Source organism: Mesocricetus auratus, unplaced genomic scaffold, assembly GCF_017639785.1.
Source record: "Mesocricetus auratus isolate SY011 unplaced genomic scaffold, BCM_Maur_2.0 Super-Scaffold_100004, whole genome shotgun sequence".
Taxonomy (NCBI): domain Eukaryota; kingdom Metazoa; phylum Chordata; class Mammalia; order Rodentia; family Cricetidae; genus Mesocricetus; species Mesocricetus auratus.
In genome coordinates, this window is record NW_024429189.1 from 86,016,869 (window position 1) to 86,034,249 (window position 17,381).

A 17,381-nucleotide genomic window follows, 5' to 3' on the forward strand; every position below is an offset into this window, starting at 1 on the left:
TACTGGAGAGTCTTTGCGAATCAATCTTTATGCCCTGAAATTTTGGGCTATATCCTCTAGTGGCTCCTAAAGTATAATTTTGTGTTGTTTAAGAAAAATACTGGTGTTGCTGTGTGACTTTAATCCAACTCATGGGAGGCAGAGATGGACTGCTGGGGTAAGCAAATCCCAGGAAGTTCAAGGCTGGCCTGATCTACAGAGCAAGTTCCAGGGCAGCCAGGGCTATATAGAGAAACTCTTGTCTTGAAAAACAAAAAAGAAAAGGAAAGAAAAATACTGGTGTTTTCCTAACTTCAGAAACAGTAATGATTAGTGTCTTAACAGGTTTTAGGTTTAAACCAGGATTCCATTTAATTATTATGGCTTTCCTTGTCTTTCCGACTTGAAAAGAGCTTATTCTTGGGTGTGGGGCTATGGGGCTGTGGACATGCTCATAGGAACTCACAGTGTAAATCTGAAACTCAGTATAAACTTAGAAACTCTAGGTTAAAGGTCTTTATGGCTATAGAAGCTTGCTGTTGAAATTCTGTATAAAATATTTTTCTGGTCTAGTGGGAGGGCTCACCAGGTAAAGGTACTTGGTGACAAGCCTGACAAAGTGAATTTGAAGTTAAAACCCACAGAGTGGAAGGTAACCACAACATCATGAAGGCTATCTTCTACTACATGTGCTGCGGCATGCTTGTGTGCATGTGCATACACACACACATACTTAAGTACACAAATAAACACATACACATAATTTAAAATAAAAATAACTTCTGGCTTTGGCATACACAGTGCTCATCTCATCGATGAGTCTGGGGAGGACAGAATGCTAGCTGCCAGAGTACGTACGTTTCTTCTCCAGCTCTTCATCATCCAGAAGAAGGCTAACCACCTCTTTGGGTTTCAAGGTATCTGGTTTGAAGTTCCCACCAGAAATCACCATTCGCTGAATCTGCACAAAGTGGATTGAAATGTCACTTCCAGGTATCCATTCCCAGATAGCAAACATCAAAACCTTCCCTCTGAACTAGCTCCAAAGGGAGGCATTGGCTTTACCACTTCTTGTTCACATGGCTGACTCCTCCACAATACTTGTCCCAAGCAAAGGACAGTTGGGGTTCTTTTGTTCGGGACTATTAACAGGAGTAATTACTCTGGCAAACTGAGGCAGACTGAAATGTTAGCCTTCCTCCTCTAAAACTGAGCATGACACACTCCGAAGTGTCAGTGTGCACATAGCAGCCTGTCTATAGGCTCTCATGTTTACCATGACTAATGAAAGACAAGAATCTTAAAATGGGGGCTGGAGAGATGGCTCAGAGGTTAAGAGCACTGACTGTTCTTCTAGAAGATTTGAGTTCAATCCCAGCACATATGTGGCAGCTCCCATCTGTCTGACTCCAGTTCTAGGGGATCCAACACTCTCACACAGAAGGCAAATCACCAATTTATGTAAATAAAAACAAACAAACAAATAAATAAATAAAAAGAACCTTAAACAGCCTCAATCCAGTTAGTACAGCATGATTCCTTTCTTCCCCTTGCTTACCTCACTCTTTTCCTTGGCTCTCTGCAGAATACGCTCCTCAATTGTGCCTTTACAGATGAGCCGGTACACAGTGACTTGCTTTGTCTGCCCTAAGCGGTGGGCCCTATCCATGGCCTGCTGGTCTACAGTGGGGTTCCAGTCACTATCGTAGAAAATCACCTGCAGAGGCAAGAAGAGAATACAACAAAGACTGATGTGCTCTGAGTGCTGGACAGAAATTATGAGAGCAGTACAGTCACTGATCTGTCTGTAAACACTGGTGCTAGCCAGGCCAGATTTTTTTCCCCTATCATCTCCGTAGTGACAAGAAAGTAAGTCCATAGAAGACCAACATGCTCCTGGTCCATCCACAGTTTCCATTGAAAAGATGGAAGTATGGACTGGAGAGATGACTCAGTGATTAAGAGGATAAGGACCAGTGTTTTATTCCCAGTACACAATAGAGGTTGATAACCACCTATAACTCCAGTTCTAGAGGATCTGACACATCCAGCCTGCTTGTGCATGCACACTTGTGCACACATGCATGCACATGAGATTAAAAATAAAATAAAAGGAGGGATAAGACAGACCCTATCTCATGGAACCCAAGCTGGTCTTGAATTTGCTATGTAGCTAAGAGTGACCTTGAATACCGAAAGTCTCTACTTCCCAAGTGTTAAATATTACTCATAAGCAATTTATCTGTGTACAGAGTGTTGGATCTCCTGGGATCAACGTTACAGATGGCTGAGCTGCCATGTAGAAACAAGGTTCTCTAGAAGGACAGTACATGCTCTTAACCACTGAGCCATCTCTCTAGCTCCCTGATTCTATTTTTTTTTATATAGGATGTCATTATGCATATTAGGCTACCCCTGAGCTTACAGTGATTTTTTTGCTTCTGCCTCATGAGTGGTAGGATTATAGGTGTGCACTGCTATGCCTGCTATGGCATCAGCATCTTAAATTTTTTTTAATTATTTATTTTATGTATTGGTGTTTTGGGCATCAGCATTTTGATGCTTTTGGATGTGTTACTTGAAACACTTCACTGGCTCATTTATATAATGTCCTATTTGTTTTGGTGTTTCATTTTTTTTCAGACAAGGTCTTTCTATGCAGTACAGGCCAGCCATGAGTTCACTGAATAGTCTTATGATCCTCCTGTCTCAGTCTTTAAGTCCCAGGACTACAGATGTATGTCACCACACCTGTCTGGTCTTACCCTCTACCTCCACCCAGGGTTTCTCTTGTCACCTCACTCAGTATGGCTTTTTCTCGTTTCGTCCATTTGCTGGCAAATTAAAATGTCATTGTTTTTTACTGCTGAGTAGTAATCCATCGGGAAAATGTACCACATTTTCCTCATCCATTCTTTGGTTGAGGAATATCTAGGGTGAATCCATGTTCTGCCTACTAAGAATACTGCTGCTATGAACAAAGACGAGCAAATGTTCTTGTGGTGTGACTGTGCATTCTTTGTGTATATGCCCAAAAGTAGTATTGCTGGGTCTTGAGGTAGATTGATTCCAGAAACCACCATACTGATTTCCAAAGCAGTTGTACAAGTTTGCACTACCACCAGCAATGGAGGAGCATTCCCTTTACTCCACATCCTCTCAGCATAAGCTGTCATCAGTTTTTGATCTTGGACATTCTAACAGGTGTAAGACAGTATCTCAGAGTTGTTTTGATTTGCATTTCTCTGATGAATGGCTAAGGATGTTGAATATTCCCTTAAGTATCTTTTAGCCCTTTGAGATTCCTCTGTTGAGAGTTCTCTTTTTAGGTCTGTACCCCATTTTTTTTATTGGATTATTTGGGCTTTTGATGTCTAGTTTCTATAGTTCTTTGTATATTTTGGAGATCAGTCCTGTCAGATGAGGGTTTGGAAAAAAAATTTTCACATTGTGTAGGCTGCTGTTTTGTTGACTGTGTCCTTTGCTTTACAGAAGCCTTTCAGTTTTTTTTTTTTTTTGTTTTGTTTTGTTTTTTGAGACAGGGTTTCTCTGTATTGTTTTGGAGGCTGTCCTGGAACTCGCTCTGTAGACCAGGCTGGCCTCGAACTCACAGAGATCCGCCTGCCTCTGCCTCCCGAGTGCTGGGATTAAAGGCGTGCGCCACCAACGCCTGGCGCCTTTCAGTTTTAGGAGGTCCCACTTATTCAATGTTACTCAGTGTCTGTGCTACTGGTATTATATTTAGGAAGTTGTCTCTTATGCCAATGTGTTCAAGGCTGCTTCCTACTTTCTCTTCTATCAGGTTCAGTGTGGTTTTATGTTGAGGTCTTTGGTCCATTTGGACTTAAGTTTTGTGCATGGTGTTAGATACGGATCTATTTGCATTCTTCTACATGTTGATATCCAGTTTTGCCAGCACCATTTGAAGATGCTTTCTTTTTTTCATTTTATAATTTTAGCTTCTTTGTCATAGGTGTGTGGATAGATATCAGGGTCTTTGATTCAATTCCATTGGTCCACCTGTCTGTTTGTATGCTAATACCACACTGCTTTTATTACTGTAGCTCTATAGAAGAGTTTAAGTCAGGTATGCTGATGCCTCCAGAAGTTCCTTTATTGCACAGGATTGTTTTGGTTATCCTGGATTCTGTGTTTTTTATATAAAGTTGAATATTGTCCTTTTGAGGTCTGTGAAGAATTTTTCTGGGTATTGAATTGCATCTACAGACTGCTTTTGGTAAGACTGACTGCCTTTACTATGATAATCCTACATATCCAGGAACGTGGGAGATCTTTCCATTTTCGATGTCTTCTTCAAAGACTTAGAGTTCTTGTCATATAGGTCTTTCACTTGTTTGGTTAGAGTTACCCCAAAATATTTTATTTTGTTTGTGGCTACTGTGAAGGGTGTTGTTTCTCTGATTTCTTTCTCAGTCTGTTTATCATCTGTATATAGGAGGGCTACTGATTTTTTTTTGAGTTAGTCTTGTATCCTGCTACATTAACTGAAGGTGTTTATCAGTTGTAGTAGTTCCCTGGTAGAATTTTTGGTGTCATTTATCTACACTATCATATCATATCATCAGCAAATATTGAAAGTTTGACTTTTCCAATTTGCATCCCCTTGATCTCCTTTTGTTGTCTCATTGCTCTAGCTAGAACTTCAAGTACTATATTGAATAGACATGGAGAGAGTGGATAGCCTTGTCTTGTTCCTGGTTTCAGTGGGATCATTTTGAGTTTCTCACCATTTAGTTTGATGTTGGCTGTTGGCTTGCTGTATATTGCCTTTATTATGTTTAGCTATGTTCCTTGTATCTCTGCTCTCTCCAAGACCGGTATCAAGAAGGGGTGTTGAATTCTGTCAAAGGCTTTTTCAGCATCTAATGAGATGAGCATCATGCTGCTTTTTTCTTTCAGTTTGTTTATATGGTGGATTACACTGACAGATTTTCCTATGTTGAACACCCCTGCATCTCAGGGTGGTCATGGTGTGTGCCACGACTGGCCCTGGTTTTGCTTTTATATGATGTATGATTCCTCAGTTTTGGCATAGGTTAAATCCTTGGGAGAAGAAAATACACAATGCTGGCCAATGCAATTGATGTCTATAGACCTGATGTGGAAATATACAACGTATGCCACTTACAGAGGAACACAAACTTTACCAGAATACATACTGGAATTTTAATTTGAACCTAAAGATTTTTAGAAAATCTACTTACCTATCTATATATTCCCCCACCTACCTTTCCATCCCTCCTTTCCATCTATTTACCTATCATGGTACAGGGGATCAAACTTTGTTATATGCTAGCAGCTAGGCAAACACTCTACCAGTGCCCTACATCCTCAGTCCCTTTATTTCTTTATCTTGAGACAGGGTCTTCCTATACAGCCTGGTCGGCCTGGGATTCACTAGGTACATAAGACTGGCTTTGAATGTAAAAAGATCCCTTGCCTCTGCCCCCACAATATACACCACCATACCTTTCTTACAATATCCATTTAAAATTTTCAGGAAGAGCAAAATAAGGAAACAGACTTAAGAAAAAAAAAAAAAAGAGATTTGGATGGGGCCAGAAGGATGGAAAAGATGCTCTTTCAGAGGACCTGGGTTCAATTCCCAGAACCCACAGCAAACAACAGCTTACAACCTTCTGTAACTGTGGTTCCAGGGGATCTGAGACCAATGCAAGTGGCACATGAAACATACATGCAGGCAAAACACCATACACAAAATGTTTCAATATTAGAATTATCATACATAAAAATGACAAACACTTGAAGAAATCAAAGCTAAAAGGAGTATCTTGAAAGGCTGAAGCCTGGGAAGTGGTTCTGCATGACTTCACAGCAGACATGCTTACACCATGAATCATAAGATTGCCTTAACAATCGGGCATTGGTGGCACATGCCTTTAATCCCAGTACTTGGGAGGCAGGGGAAGGCGGAACTCTTTGAGTTCAAGGCCAGCCTGGTCTATAGTGCGAATTTCAGGACAGCCTACAAAACAATAAAGAGAAACCCTATCTCGAAAAACAAAACAAACAAATAAAAAAAGAGATTGTCTTAACATTTCATTTTTCCCTAGACAATCAAACTCTGATTCAACTTGGGCTCTTCTGGGCTTATAAACAGAAGACTAAAGCCTAAGAAAATTAACTTAAGATGTATTTGGGAGAACAGAACAAAACAGGATTATGTTTAGAAAAAGAAAAAAAAACCACAGGAAAAAATAGCAATATATATAAAAATTAATATGTTAAAGAAATAATAAGAGTGAAAAGAATAAAGTACAAAACAAGACAGATGACCACTGGGATCACCATGACATGACCTAGTGAGTGTGCTGGGGATGGGGGTGGGGACAACAACTGAGACACAGGTGACACGCATAGTTCAGGTTTCTGGTGCTCAGTGAGACAGTCTAGAGACAATCAAGCAACAATTACAGGACTAGAGCTGATTTATCTAGGGATGATGAAAGTATGTCATGCAGGATGTGCGACCCAGCAATGACTAAGGTGAACTCTATGAAGAGTGCCTTCATGAAGCAGTAAACACCAAGTCAGGCAGGCATGTGGGGAGGCATGGTGAGAGTTGGCATGGTGTTCTGGGATTGGATTACACAGGTCAAGCAATGAGGGAGTGAAATGGAAAGAAAACTCTACAGGAACAACCAGAGAATTTTCGCTAAAAACTGGAGCAGGACTGGGGAGAGAGGGGTTTCTTCCAAGAAAACCCATTAGTTCAGTCCCTTGAGAGAGCTAAAAGCTAACTCTATTGGGCATAGGACGTATGTTGCTACTAAGAGATTAAAAAGTTCCTCTCTTTACATGTAATCTGAAACAAGTCAACCAGAAAAAAAATATACATATATCTATATCTGGGCAGTTTATTATAACAATACCTCCCTAAAGATATCCTTTTTCCATAGAGATATGCAAAGAACATGGTACAAATCACCTGTCTTTCATCACTGCTAAAATCATGGTTCTAGTAACCAAGTAGACTAGATAGTTCCCAGTGTTTACAGATATATGCTTACAATCACTTCCTGAATCATTAAGACATCAAGTCTTTCCCCAATGAGGCACACCATGTGCAAACAAACACTCAATGAGCAGATCAGGAACTCATCCAACTTGCTCATCAAACCAGAAAAGATGCACTGGTTTTTTAAAACAGTGTCAAATGCTCCATTAGTTTTAAGTTGTTCTATTTATTAAAAAAGTTTATTATGTAGGTATATTCTGTACTTATAATGACTGCAAACTTGGTGCCAACTTAATAATTTAGAAATCTTTTTCTAATGGGACACTTGTGGTTACAAGTCCTATGTGGACTTTTTGTTGCTTTGTGGTGGCAGATAAAAGTGAATGTTACTGATAAGACTTTGTTTTGTTTGTGTATTTAATGAGTTGATAAAGACAATTCCTTGTTCAATGTGGCCCAAAGAAGCCAAAGGGTTGGGTAGTCCTGTCGCAGACCAAACCAAAGACAGTTAAGCTATGAAAGAAATACATTTGTTCTTAAAATTTTTTAGATTTATTTATGTGTATGAATGTTTTGCATGCATGTATGTCTGTGCACCACATGCATTCCTGGTGCCTGCAGAGATCAGAAGGCATCAGATCCCCTGGAACTAGACTTACAGACAGATGTATGCTGCTATGTGGATGCTGGGAATCAAGCCCAAGTCTTCTCTTAACTCCTGAGCCATCTCTCCAGCCCAGGAATACATTTTTAAAAAGTTAATTATACTGAACTTCTGCAAGGATTTCATCAAAACTCACACTATTAAACATTATCTAGAATCTGATGATTCCAAAATATGTCCCAGGTGTAGCCTTTCTTCCAAGCACTGTCACTCAAGTCAGATTTCTTCGGCCCACTTGTATCTTTCCCACTATGGCGTTCTGGACATGTTTCTTTCTTTCTTTTTTTCTAATATTTATTTATTTATTTGAGAGTCTGGCCTCCCTGTTTTTGGCTCAGGACTGGTTCTTTCTTTTTATTTATTATGTATACAGCCTTTTGCCTGCATGTACTCCTGCACAACAGAAGAGGGTACCAGCGTCCATTACAGATGATTGCAAACCACCATGTGGCTGCTGGGAATTGAATTCAGAACCTCTGGAAGAGCAGTCAGTGCTACTAACCACTGCACCATCTCTTCATCCCCCTTACTTATTTGCTTTTATGTATGTGCTTTGAGTACATATGTATCTGTGTACCATGTAAATGCTTGGTGCCCACAGATGTCAGAAGAAGGAGTTGGCTCCCATAGAACTGGAGTTACAGATGGTTATGAGCAATCATGTGGGTATTGGGAATGGAACTTGAGTCCTCTACAAGAAGAGTAAGAGCCTCTAACTCCAGCCATCTCTCAAGCCCCCAGAGGGACAGGTTTAAAACTAAGCTGAGCCAGGCACTTGACTGCAGTTCCAGTACTTTGGGAGGCTGAGGCAGAGAGGAATCATTTGAGCCCCTTAGTGTGATGCTAGCCTGGAAAATAGTGAAATCCTGTCCAAAACAAAATAAAAAAACCCCAAGCTAGCCCATGCTAATCCTTTGTTCCATCTCAGAGTCTTGTTATCACCTATCAAGCCTTGCATGATATGCTTGTGTGGCACATTGCACACAATTCTATTCTACCACTCTCTCTCCTTGCTGTTGCTTGATTATGCCAACCAAGCTCATAGTCCAGGTCCCTAGACTTACCTCCTCTGCCTGAAGTGTTTTCTTTCTGTCAGACTAATGCTTGGCTTTCTTTCTCACTCTCTTCAGATCTTGGTGTAAATGTCATCAGTGAGAGACACTTTAACATCCCATATGACACAGCAACCTGGGACCTTCTATCACTTTCACTATTGTATTTTTATTATAACATTCAAATTAGTTGTTCTACTTATACTGTATCAACTACCACAGCTAGCAATGTAATTACTAGTAGAAAAATAGAACTTCATTTTATTCAATGTTGAATTCTTGGTGCCTAAAAACAGTGCCAGGCCCTTGCCTGATACACATTAAGCATTTGTTTAATGAGCGAATGAACAAATACAAGAACTGGTCCAGGTACTAGAAAAAGGGCTTCCTCTCTACTGATGAGGTAGGTCAAAGCCTAGCATGTACAATAATTACTTACAATATAACATGATTGAGTAGAGGGAAGGAACTAGGAAGGAATGTGATACTGGACTAGGGATTTTGAAAGGAAATACAAACAGAAGTTTACTAGGTGGAAAAGGTACCTCAGTACATGATCTAGTCTCAGGTAACAAATAACACAGTAGTATAATATATGTAATGGTATACCCTAAAAATTACAAGTCAGTTATTTACTTCTAGGAGGGGAAGGAATCTGGCAATCAGGCTGGCAAGGCAGATACAGGCTGGCAAGTGAAGAGGCTCCTAAGCCATGGATAGGAGCTTTAAGAAGGTTACAAACAAACTACTAGAGTGTCGGCAGAGCCAAGAGGTGTATGTGCTTGAAAAGATCAGCTAGTTGAAAAACTGACAAATGTGTAACTGTTGGTACTATATGACATCTTAAAACAACAACAACAACAAAACCCAAAAAGAAAAACTAGGTCAAGGATAAATTTCTGTCATGTAATAGGACACATGTGAGCAACACATCAGAGTAACCACATGAACAACATGTCACCACAGTCAGTCTTCCATGATACGGCAGGTTGGTATACTTTTCTATCCAGCGAAGCCAACAGTCCTCAGGCCCTTACACCATGTCCCACTTGGTAGTAAGCACGGCAAGTTTGAATCTTATGGTTGATAACTAGCACTCCCATATTATTTGATTTTCATACTTCAAGGCACACAGCTTGAGGACACCAAGGTTGTTAAAGAGAAAAAGTGGGCCTAACTTAGGAGTGGAGACTGAGACACAAGATGGAATTCCAACTCTGGCACTCAGTTTCTTGAGACCTCTTCATCACCCTGACCCTCATTTCTCCATGATTTCAAGAACATGAACCATCCTCACACTTGTGGGGATTTCGACACAAAACAGCCACATTGAGTGCCATTTTTAGAGTCATGCCTTTTATAAAACATTTTCCACTTATACATTTTTCAATGGAAATGTTACTATAACTGCTATATTTGAATCCATGGAATAATGCTGAGATTCACAAGAAAAGCTCTTTCCTTTCCCTTCAGAGGCTTAAGTATTTTTACCAAGAGACTGGGAGTGAAAGGATGGAAAGTTTTGCTAGAATATAATTTATTTCATTTTTGGGGGGGACAGTTGAGACAGAATTTCTCTGTGTAGCCTTGGCTGTCTTGGAACTAACTCTGTAGATGAAGCTGGCCTCCAACTAGAGATCCACCTACATTTGCAGGGGCTTCCCCTCCCCAAGCACTGGAATTAAAGGTGTGTACCACCACCACCTGGCTTATTTACTTTTTTAAATTATCAAGGTCATTGATATCCAAACAGCTCCTGAAGTTCAGAACACAAAAACATTACGTTTCCCAGTAATGAAACCACATATTTTCGACATAAAACAATTGTTCCGATTTGTTTAGTTAGGGATCCTCAAACAAATCTGACCACCACTCCATTTATTTTCACAGCTTTATCTCGAAACTGTCAGGAAAGTACTTGACACATAGTAAGCAATTCATTAATTTTGTATTGATTTAACGTGTAAAGAAGTCATCCAAAGAAATGGATAGGAAAAACAAAGAGGAAAGGTAAAATGCTCGATGAATGAAATATTGATGAGAGATCTGCATATCCAATGCATCCTGCTCTCTCTCTCAAATCACTTACTGTATCTGCAGCCGTTAGGTTGATACCCAGTCCTCCAGCTCGTGTGCTTAACAGAAACACAAAGATGTCATTCCTAAAGAAAAGCGGGAAGAACATGTTAGAAGGAAAAGGAATAATGTAATGTGGGAATAGAAAGGAATTTCTACAAACAGAATCTAGGGCTAGAAGAGTGCTGGAGATACAGCACCTGACTGATGCTTTCTTGATTGAGATACTGCAAAGGTGTTCTGTCTTTAAAATTTAAATGATGGAAGTCATCTTCCAATGTGCACATAAGTTTTTGCTGCCACACCAATAAAAGTACAAACATGAAGCTGATATAACAGAAATTGTCACTGTAGAAACAGACCTCTGGCTATACCACATTACAAACACACTGGTTTGTCTTCTTTCCTGGGATGCTCCTGGGCACCGGACCTAGGAACCTGTGTATGCTCGGTAATTGTTCTGCCGCTGAGCTACCCTTCAGTCAGTCCAATAGCTTTCTCCCCTCTTCTGAGATGCTTTCTTGTATCCTTGGGTAGACTAGAACTTACTATGTTAGCTGAGGATGTCCCTGGAGTTTTTGGTCCTCTGGCTTCCATCATCCAAGTGCTCAGATTACAGGGATGCACCACTAAGCCTAGAATTTCCATTAGTACATTTCCTCCCCTTAAGACAATGTTTTAACTATGTATTCATGGCTGGCCTGAAACTTGCTATATAAACTAGGCTGACTTTGCATTCAGATTCCCCTGCCTCTGCTTGAGTGCTGGGATTAAGAAAGGTATGCGCCACCATGTCTGGCCTGTTTTCTAGTTTGTTTTCATTTATGTATTTGTGTATACACATGTGCCTCCATTTGGAGGTCAGAGATCACGCTGGGTGCCTTTTTTTTTTTTTTTCTATATTTTGTGAAACAGACTTTCTCAGTGAACCTGAAGTTCATGGACTGGGTAGGCTAGCTAGCTAACAAGCAGCAGGCTTTCCCAACACTGGGATTATCGGCAAGTGCTTTCATACCAGGATCTGAAACTCACGTTCCCATGCTTGAGTAGAAAGCACTTTACTGACTGAACAATCTCCCAGCCTCCCAATAGGCCTATTTTTTTCCATCTTTCATTTGTGTGGCTGCCTTGAAACGATGTAGATCAAGCTGTCCTCAAACTCACAGAGATCTGTTTGCTTCTGTCTTCTTAGGGCTGGAATTAAAGTTGTGAACCACCACCACCCAGCAAGTTTGTTGCTTCTTAATTAATAACCTCAGCAGTTAAGAGAATTGGCTGCTCTTCCCAGCATCCACTTGGCAACTCACAGCCATTTATAACTTTTGTTCCACGGATCAGATGCCCTCTTCTGGTTTGCAGACATATATGCAGACGAAGCACCCATATATGCCTTGCCAGGCCCTATTTAAAAATAATTTATTATTATTAGAGAGAAAGTGTGTGTGTGTGTGTATGACATGTGCATGTGTGGCATGAATGTGTGTGCGTAGGTCAGAGGATGACTTTCAGAAGTCAATTATCTCATTCCACCTTAGGTTCTAGGGACTAGAACAAGCTCAGGTGATCAGGCCTACTTGACAGGAGCTACTTTACCACCAAGCCAGCTCCCAAATGTAACTAGTCAAGGTATTATTCCTAGATCATGCAGAGGCAACAAGTCAGAATAGAATTATAATAGTTTTAAAGATTTTCTTTCTTTCTCTCTCTTTCTGTGCATGTGTGCATGAGAGAGAGAGAGAGAGAGAGAGAGAGAGAGAGAGAGAGAGAGAGAGAGAGAGAGAGAGAGAGAGAGAGAGAGAGAGAATATGCACACAAGCTCACGTGTGTCACATCGAATGAGTGGAGATGTGGAGGTCAGGACAGTTTTCAGGATCGGGATTCTAGTTTATGTTAGGCTTGGTGAACAAAAGCTGTTTTCCACTGGCTTTAAAGCACTCACTTTGAGATGACACAACTTAGAAGATAAGCACACACTGGGAATTCAGGCCTGGTCATGACTTCTGTGCACTAAGCTGACACAGGACTAACCCAGGGAAGACATTTAAGATGGATACACTTTTTTTTAGATAAGGCCAACACAGTCCTTACATAGAAACAAGTAGATACAACCTTGATTCCTTTTACATTCTAAGTCTTTTTAAAGAAAGAATTACAAATCAGCAGATGCGATGGTCACTTATTAGGCAACAAATTATCTGTCAAATAAAAAAGGCCCAAGCCAGATCACAAGGGATTTTCACTGTAAAGCTTATTTTTATAAACAAACAGGTGTTCAACTGCAGCCTAGTTCCTGCAGATATCCTAAACACAGTCCAAGATAACCTTTCATTTTCATGTTCTCACATTAGGTTTTTTTCCAAAGCAATTCTAACAATCTATTAAAAAAGATTACTAGTGAAAAATTGTTAACTTCTCTGTATGCAGTGAGAACCACAACTGGAAATTCAGTTCACATGGTTTTCTTTGAACCGTAGCCTATACTCATTCATTCTCTCATTACACCCCCCACCCCGTTTTTCTTTGTGCAGCTTTGGAGCCTCACATAGATCCTCCTGCCTCCACCTGGCAACACTTTATTTTTATTTTATGTATATGGGTGCTTCGTCTGCATATATGTCTGTAAACCAGAAGAGGGCATCTGATCCGTGGAACAAAAGTTATAAATGGCTGTGAGTTGCCAAGTGGGTGCTGGGAAGAGCAGCCAATTCTCTTAACTGCTGAGGTTATTAATTAAGAAGCAACAAACTTGCTGGGTGGTGGTGGTTCACAACTTTAATTCCAGCCCTCAGAATACAGATCTCTGTGAGTTCCAGGCCAGCCAGAGCTACACAAAGAAACCCTGTTTTAAAACAAACAAACAAAAAAAAAGCAAAAGAACAAAGAACCACACTTCTAAGATATGTGATTCAGAAATGGAAGGAACATTAGAAGCTGATGGCTCATTTACCTTATTTGATACAGGTTCTTACTCTGTAGCCCAGGCTGGCCTTTGACTCATAGTAATACTTTTGTCTCAGAGTGCTGGGATTATAGGTGTGGTCACCACCAGGCTTACTGTTTTCCTTTTTCATCTTTAAACTCACCCATTATTATATTTCAGAAGTTTAGTTAATTTATAACATCAATTTTATGATTAAAATACAAAGCAAACAACAAAAACTGCAGGACATTTGTCAGTTTACAAGTGCATTTTCCCGGGGATACAGGCTAATGTAAATGAAAACTTGGACACTCACAAGAGATGTGATCCTAGGAAGAATAATAACAACAAGGTTTCAAATAAAAATTGACTAGGGATTTAGGGACCAACAAATGTCTAAAGAATGCCCTATTATTCCACTTGAGCCCTGAGACTGTTCTGGCTCCATATAACTTCCTCTCCTGCTCTAATACCTGTGTGATGTCCACCAAATGCCAAGGGCTTTCAGCGAGTAATTCCTGAAGAAGCCTAGCATATGAACACCTGGTGGACTTCAGGAAAGTAACTAGGTATGTGATGGCAGAAAGGCAGAAGGCAGCTGGGAAGACGAAGAAATGAAAGAGCAGAGAGATCACACACTCACAGTGATCTGGAGGGCTGACGAAACCAGACCCAGATGCAGTAAACACTCATAAATAGGAAACACACATACACACAGAAAGATAGAGTGAGAGAGAGAGAAATTAACACAAAAACCTAGAACTGCAATTGGAGAAAAAATTGTCTTGCCCACATTATGCTATGGAGCCCTGACTAGCCTCAGACTTGCCATGGACTGCCTCTGCCCCCACAACACCAGAACTGTAAGTGACCACTACCAGTGCTAGGGTGAAAATGCTTCTTTCAGATATAAATTTTGTACTGAAAAGACAGCTTCTGGTCACACAATATTTATTATAGCCAAAATTTTCCTACAATCAATGTAATTTAAACACACACAGAAAACAAGGATTAGAAAAATCTTGAGTTGTAATTATCAAAGGAGTTAGTTTCCATTCTGGCCTATATTGTCAGATTATCATAAATAAAATATTTACAACTGCTGAGGTCTGTTTTACTAAATATACTTAGGTTTTAAAAGTTCTGACTAGACAAGACAAACTCCCAGAAGGCAACAGTGTAGCCTGACTGCCCTCTAGGGGCTGGAGAGAAGTTATACTCAAGACTTGCTGAGTAGCAAGCTCCTTAGGGGGTAGAGCAGGGAGTCTATGAAACCCCACATTGCATAGGCATACCTTGGCCTCAATCTCACCCTTTTAAAACATCCCACTAAGTCCCTTTTGCACCAAGATGCCCAAGCATGAATGGATGGGAGTGAAGCTCCTTGAATGACTGAAAAAGCAGCACAATGTAAGAAGATACTGTAGCATCACAACACTTTCATTCTGAAGAAAACAAATAACAAAACCCACGCTATAGTCATTTCCCTCCATGTTTTCCAAAGGGCTACCCTAACTGGTCAGATATCTGGGTGCAGGGAGGAGTGGGAAAATCCATCTGGTAAGGTGAACGGGTAGGAGAAAGGGAGGCAAAGGCCAACTCATCACAGAGCACAGACCTTGTGAATGACTCCTAGGATCACACACTGGTCACATGTTCTGAATGCTGCCAGGACATCCTGGCCAAACAGTCTTTAGTCTCAGCCAGACTTTTTCCTGGAAGGATCCCTCATAAATAAGCCTTGTATGAAGGGAATGTAAGGGAATGTAAGTGGCTTTTTATAGGAGTTCTTGTTTACTCTGGCTGACCTTTGAGCCACAGGGCTTTTGAGTTGAAACTGCATTTTTTTTCTTTTGATGTCTTTTCACTAATAATAATGAAAATATTTGGCAAAACATGCCTTTTGTTTTGAAAAACACCTGTCTTTTTCTCTAGTTTAAGATGCCACTCAGACTTACAAGCTGAAAACATCTTATGCGGGAAACGTGATAATGCAGTATGTATATTTCTGCTGCCTTTAGAGGTCAGAAGAGAGCACTGTGTCTCCTGGAACTGGAGTTATAGTTGTGAGTCACCACATGAATGCTGGAAATCACACCTGGATCCTCTGCAAGAATAACAAGTGCTCTTAACAGGCTGAGCCTTCTCCAGCCCCTCCAGGAAACTTTTCAAAATGCCTGGTGCTACTGGGCATGCTCAAGGAACTCACTAAGTCAGGAGATTAGCTGAGAATGATCCATAATGCCTATTATTTTAGCACTTAGGAGGCCTAGGATTACTTTGAGTTCTGGGTTAGCCTGGGCTGCATATCAGGACCCCCCTAAGTCCCCAAAAAGAACAACAATAAACAAAACAAAAAACTCAACACTGGAAGAAATGGCTGAAAAGATAGCTCAATGTGTAAGCAGCTGCTGAGTTCAAATGAAGACAAGGACCTGAGTTTAAATTCCCTACAATTCACATAAAGAGCAAGGTGCAGTGACACCTCTGTATTCCTGGAACAAGAACTCGTAGACAGAGACAGGTAGATCCCAGGGCTTTCTGGCCAGGTAACAAGTACCAAGAGTGAGCTCCTGGCTCAATGAGAGACCCTATCGAAAAAAATAAATAAATAAAAGAATGGCTGATTGTCTTGTTTCATTTGAAGCAAAGTCTCTTGCTATAGCCTAAATTGGCCTGAGATTTGTAACATGTTGACATCTGATAGTGTCAGATATTTTAGCTGACTCAATTCCAGAAGTGGGGAAGGAGCGAGGAGAGAAGGAGAGAGGGAGAGAGGGAGAGGAGGGAGGGAGAGAAGGAGAGAGGGAGAGAAGGAGGGAGGGAGAGAAGGAGAGAAGGAGGGAGGGAAAGATGGAGAGAGGGGGAGAGGGAGAGAGGGAGAGAAGGAGGGAGGGAGAGAAGGAGAGAGAGAGAGAGAGAGAGAGTCAAAGACATGGGCTCTATGAGATCTGTCTCAGGAAAGCAAACAAACAAGTAGAACAATAAATTTTTCTTAATTTTTAAGCCTTAAGCTGGATGCCATGGTGCACACCTTCAATCAAGCACTCAGGAGGCAAAAGCAGGTAGACTCTATAAGTTTGAGGCCAGCCTGGTCTACATAGTGAGTTCTAGGACACTAGAGCTGTTATATACAGAAACTGTCTTGGAAAACAAAAAATTAAAAAAGAAATGTGGTTAGCCTGCATGTAAGTCTGTGTAATGAGTATATGCAGTACCTAAGAGGTGAGAAGAGGGTGTCAGATTCTTTGGGACTGGAGTTACAGTCTGTAGTGAGCCACCATTTGGGGGATGGGAATCAAACTCAGGTCCTCTGGAAGAGCAGTCAATGCTCTCAATCACTGTCACCTCTCCAGCCTTCTACCACATTTTTCAACTCTCTGAATGTAAGAAGGGGATTTAACAGATCTATCTGCAGAAGAATGGGGCTTTCTCTGAGGAGAGCAGTCACTAAACTCTGCTTAGCAATAATTAGAAGCAAGCAGCACACAGGACAGTAATGACTCTTGTAAAGCCCCCAAATTAACATGTTGTAGTTAAATTTCACAAGCTCATTAGCAGCTGGGAGAGGTACTGTGACTGAGAGCTCCAAACAGGACAGATTGAACTCCACTGCAATTTGTCATATTGTTTTCTATAATATCAGAAAGCTCATAGGAAATGAAATGCAAAACCAAATTCAAGCCAATT

General features: G+C 40.7%; 1 protein-coding gene across 3 annotated transcripts in view; it reads right to left on the reverse strand.

The window, feature by feature from the left end:
- The window catches only part of Ino80 (INO80 complex ATPase subunit), a 99,642-nt gene that overhangs the window by 7,200 nt on the left and 75,061 nt on the right, over positions 1-17,381 (reverse strand). For all 3 annotated transcript variants that reach the window (XM_040746059.1, XM_040746058.1, XM_040746060.1), the window contains 3 exons: positions 10,785-10,857; positions 1,538-1,696; positions 838-940 (listed from right to left, as the gene is read on the reverse strand). In XM_040746059.1, coding sequence (XP_040601993.1) covers positions 838-940; positions 1,538-1,696; positions 10,785-10,857 — 335 coding nt within the window. The remainder of the gene's footprint in view (positions 1-837; positions 941-1,537; positions 1,697-10,784; positions 10,858-17,381) is intronic.